We start from the raw sequence: 25,787 nt of genomic DNA on the forward strand, positions 1-25,787 counted from the left end.
GACTATACATGGAATATCTTTCTCTGTGCATGATGCACAAGAACTCCTCTTCCTCACCCTTGAACAGTTCGGCCAATATTTTGGCTAGGGCGGCAGGGGTGTCCGAACCTTTCCTGCCGCAGCGGGAGGCGTCATCTTCCCCATTGTAGTTCCACATGGGAAGTCCTCTGTATTGGAGTGGCTGGACTCCCCGTACTATGGAGGTCGCCATCACTTCTACTATCGTATATCCGGACTGGGCAAGCGTCCTGATCTTGCTCAGGAGTTGGCGAACTTCCGCACTATCTTCCTCCTCGAGGCTCCGAGGGCGCCAGATGTGGCGTTTCGTCAGAGAAACACTTGTAAACTCAGGGAGACCCCTCCGGACTGGATCTGGAAGTACGACATCATCAATGTAAAACCATTCAGAGGTCCACTCTTCGGAAGCTTTCTTCGGTGTGTCGGATAGGTATCCAGTCTCAGCAATGCGCCATATTTCGGCCCCGCCCACTTCAAATATCGATCCCTCGTGGTTGCGCGGGACAAGACAAAACAACTTTCTCCACAGATCAAAATGGGCCTCACAACCCAGGAATAGTTCGCATAAAGCGACATAACCCACAATGTGTGGGATGGAGGCTGGGGTAAAATTGTGCAACTGGAGGCCATAATACTCCAGAAGCCCTCGGAGGAATGGGTAAATTGGAAATCCCACGCCCCTCAGTAGATAGGGGATGAAGCACACTCGTTCCCCCGCAGATGGATTGGGGAAATCCTCCGCCTGGGTTTTGTTGTTGAAGGAAGCCAACCCTGCTCGAACAGGGACCAGATCCGCAGGGGGAGAAATCCCTGCGTTTGCAACTTCGCCAATTGACTGTGGGACAAGAGCACCTCTCCCACTCGCCTTTCTCTGGGTCGGAATGGGAGGAGGAACTGGGAATGCTAACCATATTGGAATGGTCTTTCCTGGCAATCTCTGAGGATTTTCTTCGTGTGGTGCCGAATGGATCTGAGACCCGATCTCTTTAAATAGACGCTCTTTCTTGCATGGCCGGGGTGTTATTTGCAGAAAATACCCTAACCGTCCGCATTCGCCCGACACGTGGAAGCTGAAGTCATTGATGCACAGAAGCCGAGGGGTGCGGTATTGAATTAAAAGCCGAGTATATTACTTGGAAGCCGTCGGAGGAGGAACCCGCCTTGCAATGCCGAAGACAATCTGCGCACCGAACACCTCGTCATTGAAGCCTGGTTCAGGGGCTACTGAGGGAGTCCTGGACTAAGGGGTCCTCGGGCGTCCGGTCTGTTATCCATGGGCCGGACTGATGGGCTGTGAAGATACAAACACCGAAGACTGCACCCGTGTCCGGATGGGACTCTCCTTGGCGTGGAAGGCAAGCTTGGCGACCGAATATGTAGATTCCTTTCTTTGTAACCGACCTTGTGTAACCCTAGATCTCCCTGGTGTCTATATAAACTGGAGGACTTATTCCGGAAAGGAGACACTCATTATCATAGTCATACAGGCTAGACTTCTAGGGTTTAGCCATTATGATCTCGTGGTAGATCAACTCTTGTAATACTCATATTCATCAAGATCAATCAAGCAGGAAGTAGGGTATTACCTCCATAGAGAGGGCCCGAACCTGGGTAAACATTTTGTCCCCTGTCACCTGTTACCATCGACCTTAGACGCACAGTTCGGGACCCCCTACCCGAGATCCGCCGGTTTTGACACCGACACCCGTTGTATGTGAACGTAGAGCTTATCACACCCAATCATCATGTGGTGTCTCGGCACGACGAACTGTAACAACGGTGCATACTCAGGGAGAACACTTATACCTTGAAATTTAGTGAAGGGATCATCTTATAATGCTACCGCCGTACTAAGCAAAATAAGATGCATAAAAGATAAACATCACATGCAATCAAAATATGTGACATGATATGGCCATCATCATCTTGTGCCTTTGATCTCCATCTCCAAAGCACCGTCATGATCTCCATCGTCACCGGCTTGACACCTTGATATCCATCGTAGCATCGTTGTCGTCTCGCCAACTATTGCTTCTACGACTATCGCTATCGCTTAGTGATAAAGTAAAGCAATTACATGGCGACTTCATTTCATACAATAAAGCGACAACCATAAGGCTCCTGCCGGTTGCCGATAACGGTTACAAAACACGATCATCTCATACAACAATTTATATACCATCAGGTCTTGACCATATCACATCACAGCAAGCCCTGCAAAAACAAGTTAGACGTCCTCTACTTTGTTGTTGCAAGTTTTACGTGGCTGCTACGGACTTCTAGCAAGAACCGTTCTTACCTACGCATCAAAACCACAACGATTTTTCGTCAATTGTGTTGTTTTAACCTTCAACAAGGACCGGGCGTAGTCAAACTCGATTCAACTAAAGTTGGAGAAACAGACACCCACTAGCCACCTGTGTGCGAAGCACGGCGGTAGAACCAGTCTCATGAACGCGGTCATGTAATGTCAGTCTGAGCCGCTTCATCCAACAATACCGCCGAATCAAAGTATGACATGCTGGTAAGCAGTATGACTATTATCGCCCACAACTCTTTGTGTTCTACTCGTGCATATAACATCTACGCATAGACCTGGCTCGGATACCACTGTTGGGGAACGTAGTATTTCAAAAAAATTACCTACGATCACGAAAGATCTATATAGGAGAAGCATAGCAACGAGTGGGGAGAGTGTGTCCACGTACCCTCGTAGACCGAAAGCGGAAGCGTTTAGTAACGCAGTTGATGTAGTCGAACGTCTTTGCGATCCAACCATCCAAGTACCAAACGTACGACACCTCTGCGATCTGCACACGTTCAGCTTGGTGACATCCCTCGAACTCTTGATCCAGTTGAGGCCGAGGGAGAGTTCCGTCAACACGATGGCGTGGTGACAGTGATGATGAAGTTACCGGCGCAGGGCTTCGCCTAAGCACTACGACGATATGACCGAGGTGCGTATCTGTGGAGGGGGGCACCACACAAGGCAAAAATATCAATTTGTGTGTCCTTGGGGTGCCCCCTCCCACGTATATAAAGGGGGGGAGGAGGAGAGGGTCGGCCAAGGGGGGACGCGCCATAGAGAGGATTCCTACTTGGACTCCCGGTCCAAGTAGGATCCCCCCTTTCCTATTCCAAGTAGGAGAAGGAGGAAAGGGGAAGGAGGGGAGAAGGAAGGAGGGGGGCGCCGCACCCTCCTAGTACAATTTGGACCAGCCCATGGGGGGCGCGCGGCCACCCCTTGAGGCCCCTCTCTCCTTTCCCCTAAAGCCCACTAAGGCCAATTACTCTCACGGGGCGTTCCAGTAACCTCCCTGTACTCCGGAAAATACCCGAAACACTTCGGAACCATTCTGGTGTCCGAATATAACCTTACAATATATCGATCTTTATGTCTCGACCATTTCGAGACTCCTCGTCATGTCCATTATCTCATCCGGGACTCCGAACAACCTTCGGTACATCAAATCACATAACTCATAATACAAATCATCATCGAACGTTAAGCGTGCGGACCCTACGGGTTCGAGAACTATGTAGACATGACCGAGACACATCTCCGGTCCATAACCAATAAAGGAACCTGGATGCTCATATTGGCTCCTACATATTCTATGAAGATCTTTATCGGTCAAACCGCATAACAACATACGTTGTTCCCTTTGTCATCGGTACGTTACTTGCCCGAGATTCGATCGTCGGTATCCACATACCTAGTTCAATCTCGTTACCGGCAAGCCTCTTTACTTGTTCCGTAATGCATCATCCCGCAACTAACTCATTAGTCACATTGCTTACAAGGCTTATAGTGATGTGCATTACCGAGAGGGCCCAGAGATACCTCTCCGAAACACGGAGTGACAAATCCTAATCTCGATCTATGCCAACCCAACAAATACCTTCGGAGACACCTGTAGAGCATCTTTATAATCACCCATTTATGTTTTGACGTTTGATAGCACACAAAGTGTTCCTCCGGTATTCGGGAGTTGCATAATCTCATAGTCTGAGGAACATGTATAAGTCATGAAGAAAGTAGTAGCAATGAAACTGTAACGATCATAATGCTAAGCTAACGAATGGGTCTTGTCCATCACATCATTCTCCTAATGATGTGATCCCGTTCATCAAATGACAACACATGTCTATGGTTAGGAAACATAACCATCTTTGATAAATGAGCTAGTCAAGTAGAGGCATACTAGGGACACTTTGTTTTGTCTATGTATTCACACATGTACTAAGTTTCCGGTTAATACAATTCTAGCATGAATAATAAACATTTATCATGATATAAGGAAATATAAATAACAACTTTGAAAATCTTAGTACTCAAAATGTGCGACCAATAGTGTTCGTATTGAACTACGGTCACATCTATTTAAGAAAGATGGTAAGATTTTTACTAATTGTCCTTAGTGCATCTTTTGTATAGATTATTTTTCAAGCTAAACTTCATTGCTAAGTATGTTACGATACGATGTTCTTCAACATGGACTCTCGATGATAGTTGTGCCTCAGTGGATCGAGACTAAAGGTCGCATGTCAATGGTTAGCTTACGGCCAAGACATCCTACATTGCACATGAGTACATTCAGGATTTCAAAAACCGAGGAATGCTTAATAGTGAAAGACTGGAGCAAAATTGTGAACGATCGCAGAGTACTAGGGGGCAGCAATCAGAAGCGTAGCCCACGATTAGGAGACAGGTTCATCCGCATGCTCCAATATGATGAATCAGGAGAGCTACACATGTTCTATGCTAGTTTACCTGAGAGAGAGCAGCAGAAGTGATTAGCTAGTTACTGCTCTTAGTACTTGTCCTCTCACGTGTTCTCGTCCCGAACTTAATATATCTCAAAGTGATTTGCTTTTGTGGTCTTATGAACGCTTATAATCTCATGACCATGTTGAACTCGATGATATCTTTGCTTCTGGTACAAGTGAATGTTTCTTCTTTAAGCCAGTGTTGGTGGTGTACCGGTAATGACTATGATGCATGATTAAATTAATAGTGGTAATGACTATGATGATGATTACCTAGAGTGTTGTTGGTGATGATATGATGCAAGAGTTTTTATATTAATATGATGATGATGATGATGATGATGATGATGATGATGAGTTTTATATATATGGGACACCTAGGTGCCCAGGCTCCTTACTTGTCTACCATCGGATTGCTTTAGGATGTGTGCGTTGTGTTAGGTATAGACGCTAACGGGTATACCCGTCTGCAGTATTAAATTTGGACATTTATTGCAATTTACTAATTAATTCCATTAACTGCATGTTAATTAGCGACCACTTGCTCTAATTTGAAGGTAGTCATTAATTAGCATGCACGTACTACCAAACACTCCTAATTTAGTCACGCATGTGCATGTGAAACACTAGAAAAATTGTATAGTAATTAATGCATAGAAGGAAATTATTCAAAATTGTCTAATTTTTTTGTACGTATTATTAGTATTGCTGACATGCCTTTTAAACAGAGGTTTGCGTATAGTTGCTATGGGTATAAGAAAATTCTAGTTAATATTTATCTGAATGTAACATATCATCTATCGAGGTATTTAGTTACGTATATATATCCATTTAAAAAAAGGTAGTGACATTTATGGCTATATACCAATAAATTTCACATCGAGGTATTTACAGCAATATCTTGAGTATACACTACTTTTTTAAAACTTGAGTATCCACATACAAATATATCGGACTACGTTTGTAGGTATATAATACCTAAAATAAATCATAGAGTATATACGTGCATGCAAATTATTTGGAATAAATTGTAGGGTATATACGTCTGTATGTATCTAATACCTAGAATAAATCATAAAGTATATTCGTGCATGCAAATTATTTGGAACAAATTATAGGGTATATATGTTTGTAGGTATCTAAAAATACCTAGAATAAATCATAGGGTATATGGAACAAATTATAGGGTATATATGTTTGTAGGTATCTAAAAATACCTAGAATAAATCATAGGGTATATACGTTTGCAGGTATAGGTTCTAATACCTATAATAAATCATGTGGGAATCAATCTATAATCAATGGCCATAAAGGATACATGTGCATGCACGCAGAAAAGGAAAGCAAATTTTTGGGAAGGATAGTAGTGATTATTTATAAGTAGGAAATGCATTAGCGGGTTGGATCCGAACTAGGTGCCCAGGCACCTAGGTGCCCCATATATATATATATATATATATATATATATATATATATATATCATTTATGAAAGAACCGCGGATATTTTCAACTGGATGGATCCTAGCTAAGTGATCAAGTATATAATATGGATTATCAATAATGTAAAAACAATCTCTAAATTAAATAGAAAACAGAAAATTAAAGGAAAATAATAATAAAACAAAAACACCCAAACCTTTTAGTACGGTTGGTGTTACAAACTGGTACTAAAGGTCTCCCCGCCCCCGGCGCTGGCTCGTGCCACGTGGTGGCCCTTTAGTGGCGATTCGTGCTGAACCGGTACTAAAGGGGGGGACCTTTAGTCCCCACCCTTTAGTGTCGGTTACAGAACCGACACTAAAGGGCCTTACGAACCGGTGCTATATCCCGGTTCTGCACTAGTGGAAGATAAAAAAACATTTCAAGGAGGAAACCAGAAGAGTTTTGGAGAAAACTTGGAAAGTCACGGAGTATCCTGGAAGCCACCGGAATGTGTGGGAAGGTTCCAGAATGTCCCTAAACCTTCTAGAATATTCCAGGAGGCGTTAGAGGGCCGCTCCCTTGATTGGGCCAAGTGGGGCATCCACTTAGGCTGAAAGCCCATGTAGGGGGGCACCCCTTGGTGGTGGAGCCCCTCCTCCCCTACACTATGAATAGTTGAGGAGGGGCAGCCCTCCAAACAAAATTATGTGCAAAGATGACAGTCCTGGCCGTAATGGAAAAGGGACTCCAGCAACAAATCAGGAACCATCACCCAAGATACGATCTTAGGTGACGGAAACAGTTGTACTATCGGCATTACAACTCTGACGGTGCTTCAGTGACGGACCATGTGACAACGTGACGGTCAAAAACCTTCACTAACCTATTTTTGCCGACAGAAATCAATTTTACGCGACACAAGTGGCTCGTCAAAAGAAATCCTTGGTTTTCTTGTGTTGGGACTTTTCAGAAAAACAATTTCCCGGGGGAAAATCAGGAAACAAAATATGTCAGCAGGTTTCAGCACCACAAGGTTTGAGGAAGCAACAGAAGGATGGAAGGCAACACCCATGGACCACACGTGCTCTAGATTATGGCCAAGGGTGCAAGCCAGGGCCTCATGCCCCCCAGGCACCACCTCCACCGCCTTCAAGCGCCCCCAGCTTTATATTCCCCTGAAACCCTTCATTGTTTTAAGGAGGATTTTTTTTCTGCCGCTGCACCTTTGTGTTCCGCCATGATCCAATCTCGAGGCCTTTTTGGGTACTATGTTGGAGGGGCCATTCATCACGGAGACCATCTACATTAACTTGTTGTCGCCGTGTCCATGTGTGAGTAGTCATGTTTGGACTATGGGTCCATAATAGTAGCTCGATGGCAATCTCCCCCTTGTTCTTCAATACAATGATCAAATGAGCTGCCCTACATGATTTGATTCATCTGATGTAATTTTTATGGTGTGTTTGTTGCAATGTGATGAACTGACACTTTATTATCATATTTATACATGTTTTATTCATGGTTTCAAATAATTTCTTTGTTGCATAATTTATACACACTAGCACATATGCCCGTGCGTTGCAACGGAAAAGATAGTTGATGTGTCCATCAAAACATCCACCAGCACGGCACAACATCCGAATGATGCCACTCAATGGCGGCAGGGAGGCACATGCCGAGGTCTAGCAAAAATGCATATCAACCATACATTAAGAACCATGCTACACATACGATACATTTGGTATGATTTTTATAAGATAGTTCTGAAAGTGCAGAAGAACCACCTTTGTTTTCCTTTTGTTAAGGCGGCTTGGTTTTTTTTAAGAGATTGAGGCGGCTTGCTCATTTCCCAGGCAACTCTTGAACGTACATAAACTTATGAAGTTTGGTGCAAAAAAGCGAGATGAGACTACGTGGGAATCAATTACTAGTATTATTTTTGCTTTGAGAAGCCCAGCTTGGCTCTACCCACGGGAGATACACAACGGATGCAGTTGCGGGGCAGGTGCGGCCGGCCCATGCGGGGACAAGACTGCAGACGAAAATTAAGGAGAAAGAAATCTATATTTGATGGACCAAAGATGTGTCGGGGACACGGGGTTGTAACCCCACGATCATGCCACATCGTAGCCATCGGCCATTGTGGATGCACTACCTAGCTAGCTAAAGATGGGGCAGAACCACTCACACTCATACCGATCAATTATTTTTCAGATCAATTATAACGGCTAATGTCAGTCCACACATAATAAGCAACGCACTGAATCCAAATAAATGGATGATCCTCCTAACCAGAAGGAGCAACACGCACTTATGGCCGCCGGTGTAGACCACTTACCTGACATGGGAACCTTATAAGGGACATGAAAATTTAAGTTTTCATTCTTACGTGTTGCTTGTTGGTTTGCTGTTGCACGACCGTAGTTCGGACCTGTAGTAGGCGCACCTTTTTTTTCTGAACCACGATTTTCGCTGCTCTGATGGGCAGTCTGAGGGCCAATTTGGGCCCACGTGACGTACGAAAGAAGCCCAATCTAGGAGCGTTCGCGTGTGACTTATGAAAATTCTTGTCACGACCTGATGGACAAAAATGTACATACGAAAATTCTGGTCAGGACGTGCAGACGAAGACGTATCAAATTTTGGCAGGAAGAAACATTCCTCCCTTTAATAATAGATATAAACTAGCAAAAGAGCCCGTGCGTTGCAAAGGAAGAAAAAATATACCCAACAACCATCACTCAATACCACAATAGGTCCATCTTCTTTATTTTAGCGAGGCATCACATTTGTGTTGCCGCTTATTCTCTTTCTCATCCTCGCCGGCGATGGCTCAGTGTTCACACAAACCAAAACGTGTTTGAATGTGGTTAATCCTAATGCGTCTCTCTCCCTCTCTCATCTCTCTCTCCCTCTCGCTTTCTCTCACTCCCGCGATGAGAAATCTGTTATTTTTTCCTGTGAGGTTTTTCAGAGGTATGCATGTATAGTTACCGATGTTTTCTTTTTTCCTTTATGGTTTTAGTGGGTGTTTATTTGCAATCCGGATCGCCGTACGAAAAAAAAACGGATCGTGCGCTATAGATTACAAGTTTGCTTCCAAAATAAAAAATATTTAAAAATACTATTTAACTTGTAAAAATAACATCATATTCGGGTTCTACACATTTTTCTAATCAAATTTCATATATAACATGTTAAAATCAAAGTTACTGTTTACAAGATACAAATAATTTTAAAAAGTATTTGTTTGACTTAAATATCTTCCAAAATAATATTTTAAAATATTTAACAGTTAAAAATAACATCGTATTCATATTTTACATATTTTTCTAATCAAATTTTATATATAACATGTTAAAATCGGAATTAAAGGTTTAAAGGATATGGATAATTTAGAAAAGCATTTGTTTGACTTAAATATATCCGCGAATGAATTACCTCAAAGGTCAGGGGGGTTTCGAAAAAATGCAAAATAACGGTTCGGGCTGTGACTTAAGTCCAGACTGCGGGTTGATTTCAAGAAACACAGGGGCTTTTATGTAAAAAGGTGCGACAAACGGGCAGAAGCAGTCCGTGGTTTATTATTAGGTAGAGATATATGTTCTTTGATGTATTAGTCGAGCACTGGCCATGCTTAGATGGACGATCTTCAAGAGGGAGTTGTGTATGTTGTTTGGGTTCAATCTTGCACGTAATTTACCACAGTGATAGAAAGTGGATAGATATTGTATTGTGTTGTTGCCACTAAGTACAAATGATGAAAGGAAAAAAATGTTCGAATTGCCGTTCGGGAATTTAGGGGAGATTTGGTGATCCGCATTGTGGTTGCACTGAAGGTAGCAGGTTACAACCGCTGATTAGTTTAGAAAAGGTGGCAGCATCAGCCGGTCAAACGCCACAACATTCATGCATCAGGGAACTATCCATTCATGCATTAGAGCATCTCCAGCCGCCCCCAACTGTTGGGGAACGTAGTAATTTAAAAAAAATTCTACGCACACTCAAGATCATGGTGATGCATAGCAACGAGAGGGGAGAGTGTCGTCTACGTACCCTCGTAGACCGTAAGCGGAAGCATTATAATAACGCGGTTGATGTAGTCGTACGTCTTCACGATCGACCGATCTCAGTACCGAACGTACGACACCTCCGCGTTCAGCACACGTTCAGCTCGGTGACGTCCCACGAACTCACGATCCAGTAGAGCTTCGGGGAAGAGCTTCGTTAGCACGACGGCGTGGTGATGGTGATGATGATGCTACCGACGCAGGGCTTCGCCTAAGCACCGCTACGATATTACCGAGGTGGATTATGGTGGAGGGAGGCACTGCACACAGCTAAGAGATCAATGATCAATTGTTGTGTCTCCAAGGGGTGCCTCCCTCCCCGTATATAAAGGAGTGGAGGAGAGAGAGAGAGGGCCGGCCTCCTATGGTGCGCCCCATGAGGAATCCTACTCCAACCGGGAGTAGGACTCCCCCCTTCCAAGTAGGAGTAGGAGAGGAGAAGGAAGGGAGAGAAGGAGAGAAGGAAAGGGGGGGCGCTCCCCCCTCCTTGTCCAATTCGGACTAGAGGGGGAGGGGGCGCGCGGCTGCCCTGGCCGCCCCTCCTCTTCTCCCACTAGGGCCCATTAGGCCCAATATACTTCCCGGGAGGTTCCGGTAACCCCCCGGTACTCCAGTATATGTCCGAAACCTCCCGAAACACTTCCGGTGTCCGAACATAGTCTCGACCATTTCGATACTCCTCGTCATGTCCGTGATCACATCCGGGACTCCGAACTACCTTCAGTACATCAAAACACAAAAACTCATAATATCGATCGTCACAGAACTTTAAGCGTGCGGACCCTACGGATTCGAGAACTATGTAGACATGATCGAGACACGTCTCCGGTCAATAACCAATAGCGGAACCTGGATGCTCATATTGGTTCCTACATATTCTACGAAGATCTTTATCGGTCAAACCGCATAACAACATACGTTGTTCCCTTTGTCATCGGTATGTTACTTGCCCGAGATTCGATCGTCGGTATCTCAATACCTAGCTCAATCTCGTTACCGGAAAGTCTCTTTACTCGTTCCGTAATGCATCATCCCGCAACTAACTCATTAGTTGCATTGCTTGCAAGGCTTATAGTGATGTGCATTACCGAGAGGGCCCAGAGATACCTCTCCGACAATAGGAGTGACAAATTCTAGTCTCGATCTATGCCAACTCAACAAGTACCATCGGAGACACCTGTAGAGCACTTTTATGATCACCCAGTTACGTTGTGACGTTTGGTAGTACACAAAGTGTTCTTCCGGTATTCGGGAATTGCATAATCTCATAGTCATAGAAACATGTATAAGTCATGAAGAAAGCAATAGCAATATACTAAACGATCAAATGCTAAGCTAACGGAATGGGTCAAGTCAATCACATCATTCTCTAATAATGTGATCCCGTTAATCAAATGACAACTCATGTCTATGGCTAGGAAACTTAACCATCTTTGATTCAACGAGCTAGTCAAGTAGAGGCATACTAGTGACACTTAGTTTGTCTATATATTCACACATGTACTAAGTTTCCGGTTAATACAATTCTAGCATGAATAATAAACATTTATCATGATATAAGAAATATAAATAACAACTTTATTATTGCCTCTAGGGCATATTTCCTTCACCAACAGCCCCCCAGAACCACTTTTTTGCGCCGGTTATAAAAAAATGCCCCAACCATGCACCCAAGACCTCGTTTTCTGCCGGATTTGATGAAAATTTCAACCGACGAACCCACCCCAAACCCAGGATCCCGGAGGGCAGCTAGGGGAGGAGAGAGACTATTTACATGTCATTTGGCCCACCGTCAGCCTCTCACTCCCTCTCTCCTCACTTTTCCTCCGGGGTCCACCCACGTGCTCCTCTCTCTTCTCTTCTCCTCCCCCACCAACTCCACGCCCAACGCCTCGCCCGCCACGCTGCCGCCCTCACCTCACTGCGCACAGGTCCGGGGCAGCCATTGGCAGCCAGCTAGCCATTGGCAGCCAACCACAACGCAACACCAAGGAGAAGCAGCACGTGGAGGAGGGGGACGACAGGATGAAGGAGCTCCGGGGCCGGTTGGCGGACTACGCGCGCCACCACCAAAGGCACGGCCACGACACGCTCCTCCTCATGCTCGCCGGGTTCGCCTTCGTCTCCTGCCTGCTGCTGCTCCTCCCCAAGAGCCTCTTCTCCGCCGCCATGGACGACCTCCTGCAGCTGGGCCGGAAGCGTCGGTGCGACCAGGAGATGGCGCCCACGTTGCCCGCGCCTCGCCCCGCGCCGACCTCTGCGCGGGACGTCCGCACCCACGCCGCCTCCAACTCGCTCTTCCTGCTCGCCGCTGCCGCCCTGGCCGACGAGCGCATCCGGCCATACATCCGGTGGGCACCGGTGCGGCACCAACACGGGCGAGCTCGCGGTGCGTGGGCGTGGCGCAGGCACGAGCCCGCCCGAACGGGTCTGCCGACGGGGACGACGCCGGCGCCCCAGATGATGTCGGCCTCGTCGAGCTCCAGGGCCGGGTCGGCCGCGTGCTGCAGGGGGCGCGCCGGCGCCGGCGCGAAGAGCCGGTGCGCGGGAGACCATGGAAGGGTTGCTGCTCCGGCGGCAGGGACCGAGCTCGAAGAGGTCGCCGACGAGGCCTGAGCAGCACGGGCCGCCCTGGAGCCAGAGGAGCAGCGGCGTGTCGGCCGGCGTCGCCTCCTTCCCCGTCGGCTCGAGGGACCGGGTACGGGGCGAGGGAGCGGGGCACGGGGGCGGCTCGACGTCGGCCTCCGGCTGCTAGATGTCTCCTCGAGCTTCTCATCGCCTCCTTCCCCGTCGACGCTCGCGCTCCTCCGCTAGGCGCGCGCCGAGGAGGTCGTCGACGCCGCCGCGGGCAAGATGCTCGATGAAATGCCGCTGCCTCCGTGGGAGCCCAGCAATACTCGTGGGACGCAATGAGTGGAAAATTTTGGCCTCCATTTTTCGCCGGTAGCCCCCCAGGCAGCGAAAAAATGCCTCTTGGGGGAGTGGAGATGCTCTTAGGAACAACGGAGCATATTACTAGAAGACCCAACCGTGCAAGCACCGTGGCAAGTTATCCTATCTAGTGGCGTCTCTGTCTTAGCAAAGACCCAGAAAATCCCACCGGCCAGGAACAAGCTGGCATGATCTTGGCCGGGAACTAGAGCAATAAACAGATCTTGGTGAGGGATTTTAGCGAGAAGAGGCCGCCCTCCGGCCCGTCCTTGTCGGCATCGACGGGGCTCCTCGCCGAGACGCAGGCCGTCGAGCGAGGACCGGCAACTGGCGAGGCGGGGGGTGGTGGTGGCTTGGACGGGCGGAGGGGATCGTGATCGAACCCCTCTGCATCGAACCCACGCTGCCCCTTGCTGAGATCCGTGCGCTACGCTTCCAATTGCCCCCGCGCTGCAGACTGCAGTCTGCGGAGGACCCGCTCGACGACGGACACAATGCGCTGCGGGAACCGATCAATACATCGCCAAGACGCCATCGTCCAGTGGCCGCACTTCTGCTTGAGAAGTTAAAAGATCGCTGAAAGTTTTTCCACCCAGCCACCCAGGTCAAACGAAAAAACTTTCTGGGCTTGCTTCAGACACTTGGTAAATGGTACTGTAATGAAGTGATGGCATATTTAGCACTATGATTTTCACAGTCCAGCGTACTACAAATTCTTGACATTAAACTTGTAATAAACATTTTCATGAATACAGCCGAATAGTTAACTCCATATTTTCATGTCTGGTATATCGGTCAATTAGAAATAACCTCCACGATGATCGTACACTGTCATGATTGAAAGCTGAATAAAACTGTTGCTTATTGATGATTTGGTGCGGCATACAAGAGTATATAAGAGGGTACAAACCGACTTGGGGTATGGGTACAAAACTGACTTGGACTAGAAGTCGTATACCATAATGACTACTCTAACATCCCCCCGCAGTATCAACGGCAGGCTCGACGACGTTGAGACTGAAACAGATATCTTGAAACGGCTTAGTAGGCAGTGCCTTGGTGAAAATGTCAGCAAACTGAGCCGTAGAGGGAACATGAAGCACCCGAACCTGACCAAGAGCAACCTTTTCACGAACAAAATGAATATCAATCTCAATATGCTTTGTGCGTCGGTGTTGAACTGGATTGCTGGTCATGTAGACTGCTGATATGTTGTCACAGTAGACAATAGTGGCCTGCTCAATAGGCCTATGTAGCTCGGAGAGTAACTGCCGAATCCAGATTGTATCTGCAACGGCATGTGCCACAGCGCGATACTCAGCCTCGGCCGACGAACGTGAGACTGTAACCTGTCTTTTCGAAGACCAAGAAATCAAATTGTTACCAAGAAAAACACAAAAACCGGAAGTGGACCTTCGAGTGTCAGGACAACCAGCCCAGTCTGCATCAGAGTATGCGGTAAGCGAGTTTGGAGAAGAATTATTGAGGTGGAGACCATGATTGAGAGTTCCTTTTAAATACCGAAGAATGCGTTTAACATGATTATAGTGAGGAACCCGGGGATCATGCATATAGAGACATGCTTGTTGAACAGCAAAAGAGATTTCAGGACGAGTAATGGTGAGATATTGGAGAGCACCTGTTAGGCTACGATAGAGAGTAGGATTGGAAAAGGGTTCACCGGTAGCCGAAAGTTTAAAACTGGTATCGACAGGAGTGCGAGATGATTGACAGTCAAGCATACCAGCACGATTAAGAAGATCAAGAATATACTGGCGTTGGGAAAGAAAAAGGCTGGAGGAATCTCGAACAACAGCAATGTCTAAGAAATGATGAAGGAGTCCTAGGTTAGTCATAGAAAATTCAGATCTAAGAAGAGAGACAATATGATCTAAGAACTTTTGAGAGGAGGCGGTAAGAATGATATCATCTACATAGAGAAGTAAATAGGCAGTGTCAGAAGTTTGATGATACACAAAAAGAGAGGTGTCGGAGAGAGATGGAGTGAAGCCTATTGTTTGAATGAAGGAGGAGAAGCGTTGAAACCAAGCTCGTGGGGCCTGTTTAAGACCGTAGAGAGATTTCTGAAGAAGACATACATGAGTTGGAAAGGATGGATTTTCAAAACCCAGAGGTTGCTGGCAGTAGACAGTTTCTTGAAGGGAACCATGGAGGAAAGTATTTTTCACATCAAGTTGGTGAATGGGCCATGAAGAGGAGACAGCAACACTAAGAACGGTGCGAATGGTGCTAGGTTTAACAACAGGAGAGAAGGTTTCTTCGTAATCAATTCCTTGTTGCTGAGAAAAGCCACGACAAACCCACCTGGCTTTATATCGTGAGAGGCTCCCATCGGAGTGGAACTTTTGGCGAAAAATCCATTTGCCAGAAACAATATTTGTATTGGGAGGACGAGGAACAAGTTGCCAGGTGTTGTTTTGAAGTAAAGCATTATATTCTTCTTGCATGGCAGCGGCCCAATTGGGATCAAGTAGAGCAGTTTTGTAATTCTTTGGAAGAGAAGTGAGAGATACGGAGGTATGAAGGTTTAGGCGGTCTTGGGGTTGATGAAATCCTGATTTGGCCCTAGTACGCATGCGATGATCATTAATCGGGGCTGCTGTAGGAATAGCACGAGGGGGTAAGGTGGGTACTGGTGAGTCCGGCGCAGCGGAAGAGTCGGGCGAAGGAGTAGGGCTGGGTGGTGGAGTGGGAGCAGGGCTGGGTGGTGGAGTGGGAGGAGGGGCCGGGGGTGTTGGGGAGGGAGCAGGGGTCGGGGGTGTTGGGGACGTCTCGGGTGGGATGAGTGTATGGTTGGGATTGGCTATGGTGGGTTTTAATGGTGGTGGTGATAAGTTGTGTTCGGCAGGTAGGGGAGTATATAGTTGGAAAGGACGGGGAGAGGGGGTGTTTGCGGAGCTAGGGGTGTTGGATGGTGTAGTAGTGCGTTGTGAGAAAGGAAAAATGTGCTCAGCAAACGTGACATGACGAGAGACATGAACATGTCCAGTGTGAAGGTCGAGACAGCGATAGCCTTTGTGCTCGTCAGAGAAGCCGAGAAAAGCACATGGGATAGAGCGTGGTGACAATTTATTTGCAGAAGTGGCGTAGGCATTGGGAAAACAGAGACAGCCGAAAACACGAACCGCGGAGTAGTCGGGGTGGGAAAGAAAGAGGGAATAATAGGGAGTAGTGTTGGGTTTAGTTTTAGAAGATTGAATATTTAGAAGGAAGGTGGCCATGTGTAGGGCTTCAGCCCAAAACTTGGGAGGCATAGATGATTGAATGAGGAGAGTGCGAACTATATCATTGAGGGTGTGAAGAGAGCGTTCTGCTTTACCATTTTGAGGGGAGGTGTAGGGACATGAGAACCTAAGCAGGATGCCATGTTGTAAGAAGAAAGTACGATTTTTAATGTTATCAAACTCGCGACCATTGTCACATTGGATAAAGCGAATTGGGAGGAAGAAGTGAACAGACACATAGCGTTGAAAATTAAGGAAAAGAGAATGGACCTCGGATTTGTTGCGTAGAGGAAAAGTCCAGACAAAGTGGGTGAAATCATCTAGGATAACAAGGTAGTATTTAAAACCCGAAACACTTGCAATGGGAGAGGTCCATAAATCACAATGTATTAATTCAAAGGGATAAGTGCTACAAGAACTAGAGGAACTAAAGGGAAGACACACATGTTTGCCTAATTGACAAGACTCGCAAAACACAGAATTATGAGAGTCCCTATTACATGGTATGGTAAATTCACTAAGCATAGAAGCTAAGACGGCGGGGTTGGGATGGCCCAAGCGACGATGCCAGAGATCGACGGAGGCCAGCATAGATGTTGGAGGGGTGGCGGCAGGAACTCCATTAAGAGAATAAAGATCACCGGAGCTATTGAAGCGAGCGATCTCGGCCTTGGTCAGGTAATCCTTCACAGATAGACCAAAAGGGTCAAATTCAGCCGAAACTAGATTGTCGCAAGTAAATTGGCGAACAAAGATAAGATTTTTAATGAGGGCGGGTGCAACTAGAACATCGCGAAGTAAAAGAGGTTTGGTGGAAGAGGGAAGTTGAGCCTGACCAACACAATATATAGGAATAGGTGATCCATCTCCAAGGATAATGGAAGGGAAAGGAGATTTAGTGCAAGAAGATAACCAATTACTAGATGCAGACATATGACTAGAGGCCCCTGAATCAAAGATCCAATCCGTACCTGAGTTTCCTTGTGCAACAAAGTTATTCATGGCCTGAAGAAAGGCAGCTTGATCCCAGCTCGGCGTCGCAGGTGAGGGTGGCGTCGGAAGCAGTGCCGGCGGATACGATGGTGAAGGCAGTAGGGCCGGCTGGGGAGTGTAGTAGGCATTGGCCGGCTGTGGTGGGGGTGACGTCGGGAGTAGGGCCGGCTGAGGTGTGTAGTAGGTGCCACCGTCGGTGCTGTAATGACCATAAGGAGCATACGTCGGGGCGGCGTGATAGGCATTGGCCAGCTGTCGGGGGTTGAGAACCCCGGGAGCACCAGTAGGCGGCCGAAGGCCGGGTTGCCAGGCACCTGAGTATGCCGGCGGAGCACCGAGGGTGGACGGAGCGGACCAGGGCATGGGCCATGCTTGAACAAGCCCCGTCCAAGGATCATGAGGAGGCCGCCATGCAACCGCAGATGGAGCACTGGTGGGTGGTGCAGGACTCGGTGCTGGTGATGTCGTAGGCGGAACCGAACGAGTCGGCGGCGGCCTGTAGATAGGGTTTTTGCCGCGGTAGTTCGGACTAGGACGCCAGCCTGGGGGCGGTTCAACAGATGACGATGCGGACGGCCCGGCGGCAGGAGCCGGCCTGGAAGGCGGCGCTGGTGTAGACGACAGAGGAGGACGAGCCGCGGCATGAAAGACCTTGGGGTGAGAGTCCTTGCGAGCTTGTGTTTCCGCCGCGAGTTGTAGCAAGGAACGTACTTCAGCGAAGGTAGGAGGGGGCCGTATCATCGGTATGAACGAGGCTTGCTTGTCAAAGTCTTCGCTGAGGCCGACGACGACGATATTGATTAGCTGTGAGTCGCTAATTGTATCGCCGAGTTCGCGGAGCTCATCGCCAATGGTCTTAACGCGCTGGCAGAACTGGTTCACCGGGGCGTCTCCTTGCACCATATTGCGAAGCTCGGTGTGGAGAGCGTTTTTCCGAGCGTCGGTGTTGCTTTGGAAGAGCTGACGGAGGGAGTGCCAGATGTTGGCAGCGGTGGCGCCGTCGTGATCGAGCATGTTGAAGATCTCGGTGGTGATGCGGGTGTAGAACCACTGGACGATCGCGAGATCGTCTTTCAACCATTGCGGATCGTCGGGGCGGGGAAGACAGTTGGTGGCGACATGCGAGCGCAGGTTGCAGCGGCCGAGGTGGAGATCGAAGAGATGTCTCCAATGATAGTAGTTGTGGGCGGCGAGATCAAGAACTATGGGGATGTAGGGGCTGACGTCGGAGATTGTGTCAGCAAGAGATATTGGTGCGGCGAGGATGGGTGCAGGGTAGTTTTGTGGAGCTATGGTGAGGGCCGAGAGAGAAGCGGCCGCGGCGTTGGCAGCCTTGGCGATGAGTGCGGCCCGGCGCTCGAAGTAGCCGGGCGGCGGCGGCGTTGGCGGAGCCATACCCTAAACCCTGGGACCGGTATCTGATACCATGAAAGCTGAATAAAACTGTTGCTTATTGATGATTTGATGCGGCATACAAGAGTATATAAGAGGGTACAAACCGACTTGGGATAGGGGTACAAAACTGACTTGGACTAGAAGTCGTATACCATAATGAATACTCTAACAATGATGATCAGACGACATATTATCAAGGGTACATGCAAAACAAAGAGGGAAGAAAATACAATGTTGAAATATGTCTTTTAAATGGAAAAGGAGAACAAGAGCATCACAAAAGCCACATTACCTAATTAGAATATGATTCAGACCACCAAACTCAGAATTGTTGCCTCTTGAGCCTCCATACTGGAATAGGATGGTAAAATCTAAGGAAAAAATTTGTTTCTAGCTCTCTCAATGACAATAGAATACACAGGCCACGACCTATTTGACTACTCCCATATTGTTTGTATTTGAGCACTATTTATGATACTTTAAAGAAATTGGAAATAATTGTCTAATATGTTCACAGATAAAATGCACCTTATATATTAACTGACAATGAACTTTTGGTAATCAAATTTACAGACAAAATGGAATGCGGGGACGGTTGTGACTGCGAATGTAGCGGACCAGATCATCGCTGTTGTTCTTGTGGTAATCAATTGTGTCACTCAGCTGCTTGATAGCTTCTCTTTTCTCCTGCACTCTAGCTGCTAGTTCCTCGTCTTTTTCTTCAATTATCTTCTCAAGTTGAACCATCTTCTCAGCTGCCTCAGTAGCACTCTTAATCATTTCTGACATTTCCTTTTCTTTCTTTCTCAATCCAATAGCCAGATCTTCGTTTTCCTTGAGCAGTTCTTTTTGCTCAGCAAGATAATTGTTTAACATGTTTTTTAGGACAACAAACTCTCCACCACATGCAGATAAGCGGTTAATGAAGCGCGTCATGCTTTGGCTGGAGTATGATTCGAGCTCATCCAATTGATTTTCCAATTTAGAGACCACTGACTTGGCGATGTCTTTAATTTGCACAAAATTTTCTTCCAGCAAGCTAATCCTTCCAGAGAACAGTTGTATTTGTTCTTCAAGATGCACGATCTCTGTTTTTGATGATTCCAGTGCCATCACATAGCTGTCTTCTTTGCATTTGCTCTCCGTTTCAGCAACTTCAAGCTTCTGCTTGGCTAGCTGGAGCTGAAATTTAAGTTCTTGGACATGCTTTTGCAGCTCTGCGTTATCCTTATTTGCACAAAACTTTTCCTCTTCCAAATGGCGATTTTTGTCCAAAATTTCTGCATTTTTCTCCTGTAGTTGGCCTATCTGCTCAATATGGTTTTTCTTGAGTACCTCAAGCTGAGATGCCTCTGTGGACACACCATCATATGCATGATGGAGTCTCTGAAAGTTGCTGCCGATATCATCGAGGCTCTGCTGGAGGTCAGCAAGTTTTGTAGCATGATCTGAAACTTTCTCTGTAACTCTATCTTCAAATTCATTCATGGAAGACAAATTTTCCATGCATATTTTAACCATAACTTTCAGATCGCCCTCCACCTTGGCCTTCTGAGATGACAATATATCGATTATCTTCTCCAAATCTTTCGCATTACTGTTCATTTCATTAACTTGACATGCCGCCTCAGCCTGAACTCTCTCGAGTTTCTCATGTAAGTTAGAAACTTTTAGTATTGCCTCTTCGAACTGTTGCTCCAAGCTGGAATTGTTTTCCAGCTGAACTGAAAGTTCCTCCTTCAGCTGTGCTATCTCACTTTCAAGATTCTTGATAGAAGACTCTGACTGTTTTAGTTGGGTTAATAATGTATCCTTCTCTTCTTGTGCCACCTCAATCTTCCTCTGTGACTCAGCCTTGACTTCTTCTAATTTCTGGGTCAAGTCACATTTGTTCTGTTGTGATTCATCATTTGCTTGCTGCAGAGCTGAAATGCTCTGACTTTGCTTTTCTAGCTCCATCTCAAAGTTCCTCACAGAAGCTTGAGACTGATGTAACTCTGACAGAACTGTTTCTTTCTCTTCACGAAGTGCTAGAATATCCCCCTGCAGATTGGTCCTTGATTCCTCAAATTGTTTGTTCAAGCTGGAATTGTTTTCTAGCTGAATTGAAAGATCCTCCTTTAACTGAGCTATCTCAGATTCAAGGTTCTTGATAGAAAACTCTGCCTGCTTTAGTTGGGTTAAAACCGTATCCTTCTCTTCTTGTGTCACTTTAATCTCCTTCTGCAACTCAGCCTTGACTTCGTTGAATTCTTCGGTCAGGACAGAGATGTTCTTCTGTAAATCATCATTGGCTTGCTGTAAAACTGAAACACTCGCATTTCGCTTTTCTAACTCTATCTCCAAGTTCCCAATGGAAGCATGAGACTGGTGTAACTCTGACAGGGCTGTTTCCTTCTGCTCACTTAGTGCTACAATCTCCTCAGACAAGCTGCTCCTTAATTCCTCCAATTGCTTGTTCAAGCTAGCATTTCTATTCTTCATTTCTTCATTAGCTAGATGCAAGATCGAAATTTGCTCCCGTCCTTGATCTAACTCAGTTCTTAGATTCTTGATGGAAGCCTCGGACTGCTGCAACTCCGAAAGGTTTTTTTTCTTCTCGTCTTGGAGTACTATAATTTCAGCGTGGCGGCTAACCATGGCATCTTCAAATTGTTTCTTCAGGTTACAGTTATTCTTCTGCAGATCTTCATTGGCAACCTGTAGAATATAGTTTTGTTCTCTTTGCTGCTCTAACTCACGTTGGAGGGTCTTGACTGAAGTGTTTGACTGCTGCAAATCATCAATGGTTTGTTGCTTTTCTCCTTGTAACAGAATGATCTCCGCCTGTAGATCACTCTTAACTTCTTCCAGCTGCCTGTCCAAGCTAGAATTTTTCTCGTGCAGTTCTTCATTAGCTTGCTGGAAAAGTGAAATTTCATTCTGTTTTAGTTCTATCTCGCTCTGGAGGTTCTTGACGAAAGCCTCCGACTGCTCTAACTGAGCAACTGCTGCATGTTTCTCCTCCTCGTGTACTATAACCTCATTATACATTTCAGCCTTTGCCGCTCTGAGGCCTTCAATGGCCTCCTGAAGACTTGAAATTTGTTGGTTTTGCTGTTGAAACTTATTTTCAAGATCAATACTAGAAGCAACAGCTTCATTCTTTTCTCCGAGCACTGCTGCAAGCTCATTATGCAGATTTGAATTCACCAACGCCAGGTCTTCATTATCCTTCTGCATAACTGAAATTTGCTTAAGTTGTTGTTCGAACTCGTGTTCAAGATTCTTCAAAGAAGCTTCTAACTTCTTTAGCTCTGATGCCGCAGAATTCTTTTCTTTCAGTAGCTCTGCAATATTATCACTCAGTGCAAGTTTTGTTGATTCCATTTCCTTTTCTAGTTCCTTGATGCTACATTGTGCCTGCTCCAACTCATTCAAACACTTGGAATGTTCTGATACTACTCTTAATTTTTCTTCTTCTGCAGCTCCACGTTCCTTGTTCAGATTGTTCATTAGCTCCTCTTTCTCCACTATCATACCATCTATCTCCACCCCTAAAAGCTGAAGCTTGCTTTCCAGTAAACTGTTTTCTGCAATCAAGGAGTCATTTTTATCTCTTGTTTCAGCAAGAGTTTCCCTCAGTTCGGAAAATTTGATATCCACATTCTTCTCATTTACTTTCAGGTTATCACATTCCACTGACAGCATCATGTTCTCATTATTGGATTTTTGGATTTCTGATAACAAGGTCTGCACTTCTTTCTCAGCTAATTGGGCCTTCTCAAGTTGTGATGACAAGGAATTGCATTTCTCCACTGTATCTTGCAGCTGATTGCTCATATCTTCCCTCTTGTTCTCCAGGTCTATAATTAAAATCTTCAGGTCATCCCTCTCTTTTTCAGTAGTTTGCTTCTCGCCAGATAACGTCTTCATCTCATTCCCCATGTCTGTTGATGTCTTCAGGTATTCTGCTGCCTTCTTCTCTGCACCTTCAACCAACAATTTTAGATGTTCATTCTCTAATGACAAATTTGCAACATCTGAACTAGTGGCTTCTTTGTCCGTTATCGCCTTTTCTAATAGCTTCTTCAGATCAGATATTTCCTTCGTCTTTTCTTCTGCATTTTGTTTCAGCTTCTGAATCTCTGCTTCCATACTTTGATGTTCTCCAGCAAGCTTCTGCATCCAGTCATTTTCTTCATTTAATGCATCTAGTTTCTGATTAGGAACGTCAGTGTCCGATCTGTCTCCTTCCGAGTCTGAATCGGATGAATCTGAACCAGTGGAACTGTGCCCAACATTTTCTAGTTTACTGATTAGATCTTTGCAGTGCTTGTGAAGGTATTGGTAGTCTTCATGGAAGCCCTTTACAAGGGAGGATAGTTTTGATTTCTTCAAGGTATTTCCAGAACCATCTGGTTCGCTTTCAGCCAGCTCACTCTCCTCTCCTATCATTCGCAAAATGTGTTCCACATTCTCATCAACACCTGAGGAAATAACAGAACAACTAAACTTTATTCAAACAATACATGGTAGAAGCTGGAGTGCTTGAATGATCAGGCAAAATATAAGCTAAATCAGTAATATATCCACACTCAGCAGGAATATTCTATTTATGGAAAATAATTTGATGAATGGAGAAAATGTGATTGGTGGTCCCTCTACAGTCTAGAACACAAAAACGTGCATGATAATTGATGTGAGTTGCATACTAGTCAAGAGAATACCCTTTTTGTTCTCCAATAGATGTTTGGACTTTCTATTTTTGTGTTTCTTCGTCATGCTGGACTGCTGAAGGTCACTATATCCACAACCTTCGCTCCTGAACGACAGATGACTCAAAGGTGATGAACTGTGCAAGAACGAGAAAAAACAATTAATTGACAACTCATCCGGGAACACAATTGTCACTTGAGGGGCCATTTAATATGTGTAACTAATGAAGATTTTAAAGAGCTCCAACCCCGGCCACTTGTAAACGATCTCCCCCTCTCCGATCCATCACGCGTCGATGATTACCCCATCTTTGTGGATGAGGACCAGTCGGTGAGCCTCAGGGCGGGTGTAGAGGATCTCTACATGTGACAATATGCACCGCTGCACGAGAAGGACACCTACCACCGCCATGGCGTCGGAGTTTCTCCCCCAATCTCTCTCCCTCTCTCTCTCCTTACGGAGGGAATATTGCATAAAAAGGAGCCTTGGAATGGTCTTAACTGAATATTTAGACAAAAAAAAGGAAAATATTCTATTGAGACAGTTGTGAATTTGATTGAGTTTCCCTTACTTGACCAAACAAGTTTCAGTTCTGTTATTCATTCATTAAGCAGTGGTGACATAGGGCACAAACTAAGATATGGATATGCTTGTGACCCTCATGCTTGCACAGTATTGCATCTCGATGCCAGCTGACACATCCAAGAACACCTACATGATGTATATAGCAGCTAGCTAGACTACTCTGCTACTTGCTTATTGCTTTGTCCATGGTTTGAATATATGGGTTTAGTTTATCGGAAAAAAAAGAATCTATGGGTTTAGTGATTTAGTCCATAAGTGAGAAACAGCTTGGATTGGGTTGGGTGGAAAAGGCATGCAGTTCGGTTTAGTCTGGATGCCAGCTTTTTGTTTTGGTTTGGTTTGGTTCGGTTGCTGGAGGCGTGACGCTAGAGGTTTACTGATGTGAGCACCTGCTGCTTGCTTTTGTGGCTCCATTCTCAGTTTCTCTTCTCTGCGCACTATGGTGATGTTCCGCCTGATTGTTGTACCTCTCCCCTTGTAATAAAGAATAAGCAGAGGTTCTGCTTTTCTCGTAAGAAAAAATACAGTCTGGGCTGGGTTCAGTTTGGATGTCAAACTATCCCCAACTTTGTTTACCTACATCATAAGGATGGATGGCCCTCCAACAACACCCAGTCATATACTCATATACAACCATTTTCCCGATTCAACTCGTACAGACTTCCCCACTAGTCCGGTAACAAGCGCAGCCGACCCGCATCTAGACTGGAGTGAACAGATCAAGAAACGTACCGAACGAAATTATTTCTGCCTCCTTCACTCCATATCTCCCGCCTCTTGTTGAACTCGAACTGCTAAGATCTGAGGAAAAACAACAGTAACGAAGGAGCAAGAATGGTCAGGAACCGCGCACGGACTGAAGCCAAGCGGAGCTGTCACCTAGCAGATCGGCACAGGGGGATGAAACCGAACAAGAAGAGATGGGAATCAAGCGGGAGAGAAACGGAACAAAAGGAGTTACCGGAAGGGGTGAAGCGGTTGGTTGCTCGATCGCCACAGAAGCAAGCCGCAGCCACAAGCTCTCTCCACTGGGCAAGGGCAACCGATGTGTGGGCAGAGTTTAGAAACGTACTGCAGGCTGCCTCGCGGGGGAGCGACTGAACAGCGATGGATTCGTTCTCCTTTGAGCTGCCTGAGCCCTTGGGCGTCTGGCTGAAGCTGAAAGCCCTCGGTGTCTGCGGCTTATTACGGGATCGCCCCCGAACCCGAACACCGCTCCCGCCAATTCGAACGCGAGATGCACCACCTTTGTGGCGGAGGCCCACGAGGCAGTGCGGTCTGTCTGAGCTGGCGGGGGCGTGGGAGCCAGCCATGCCGTTGCCGGCTCTTGTCTCTCTCCTCCAAAGCTGCGGAAGCAAACAAAAAACGAAGCTAGGGAATTCGCGGTGCCCGGTGGGGGCTGACGAGGACGGCCTCCTACTACTGTGCCACAGATGGCGCACTGCTTTTGTTCTTGTTGGCTTGTGAGCCATCTTGTCTCCTCCACGAGGAATCTTCTGTGGTTCTATGCCGTGGAGTTCCGGTAGATCCAACGGTTCGCCTACGTAACTGGATGCCGCGTTTACGTTTACGTTTAGTTTGTGCGAGAACAAAGCGTTACGTTTAGTCTGTTAATGCATCGACAAGAGGGTAAAGCTAAATTATTGACGTAAGCCGGTGG

General features: G+C 46.3%; 1 protein-coding gene across 2 annotated transcripts; it reads right to left on the reverse strand.

Moving 5' to 3' along the window:
- Positions 1 to 19,118: 19,118 nt before the first annotated feature.
- LOC109770389 (uncharacterized) lies at positions 19,119 to 25,281 on the reverse strand. 2 transcript variants are annotated; one of them, XM_020329091.4, is made up of 4 exons: positions 25,089 to 25,281; positions 24,860 to 24,928; positions 23,554 to 23,678; positions 19,119 to 23,313 (listed from the first exon to the last, which is right to left on the reverse strand). In XM_020329091.4, the coding sequence occupies exons 3-4, from the start codon at positions 23,606 to 23,608 to the stop codon at positions 19,412 to 19,414; spliced, it is 3,957 nt and encodes a 1,318-aa protein (XP_020184680.1). In that variant the 5' UTR covers positions 23,609 to 23,678; positions 24,860 to 24,928; positions 25,089 to 25,281; the 3' UTR covers positions 19,119 to 19,411. The 2 variants fall into 2 exon arrangements, with proteins under 2 accessions (XP_020184680.1, XP_040259936.1); XM_040404002.3 differs by having other exon boundaries at positions 23,554 to 23,648; positions 25,089 to 25,270.
- Between the last annotated feature and the right edge of the window lie 506 nt (positions 25,282 to 25,787).

The sequence above is a fragment of the Aegilops tauschii genome, chromosome 3 (genome assembly GCF_002575655.3).
Source record: "Aegilops tauschii subsp. strangulata cultivar AL8/78 chromosome 3, Aet v6.0, whole genome shotgun sequence".
In the NCBI taxonomy this organism is placed as follows: domain Eukaryota; kingdom Viridiplantae; phylum Streptophyta; class Magnoliopsida; order Poales; family Poaceae; genus Aegilops; species Aegilops tauschii.

Bases quoted from the DNA above. Each gene is read 5' to 3' on its own strand.
- LOC109770389 (XM_020329091.4), bottom strand. From the start codon at position 23,608: ATGACGAAGAAACACAAAAATAGAAAGTCCAAACATCTATTGGAGAAC. The intron at 23,314-23,553 runs GTATTCTCTTGA...TTATTTCCTCAG, and splicing joins TCTATTGGAGAACAAAAAGG to GTGTTGATGAGAATGTGGAA.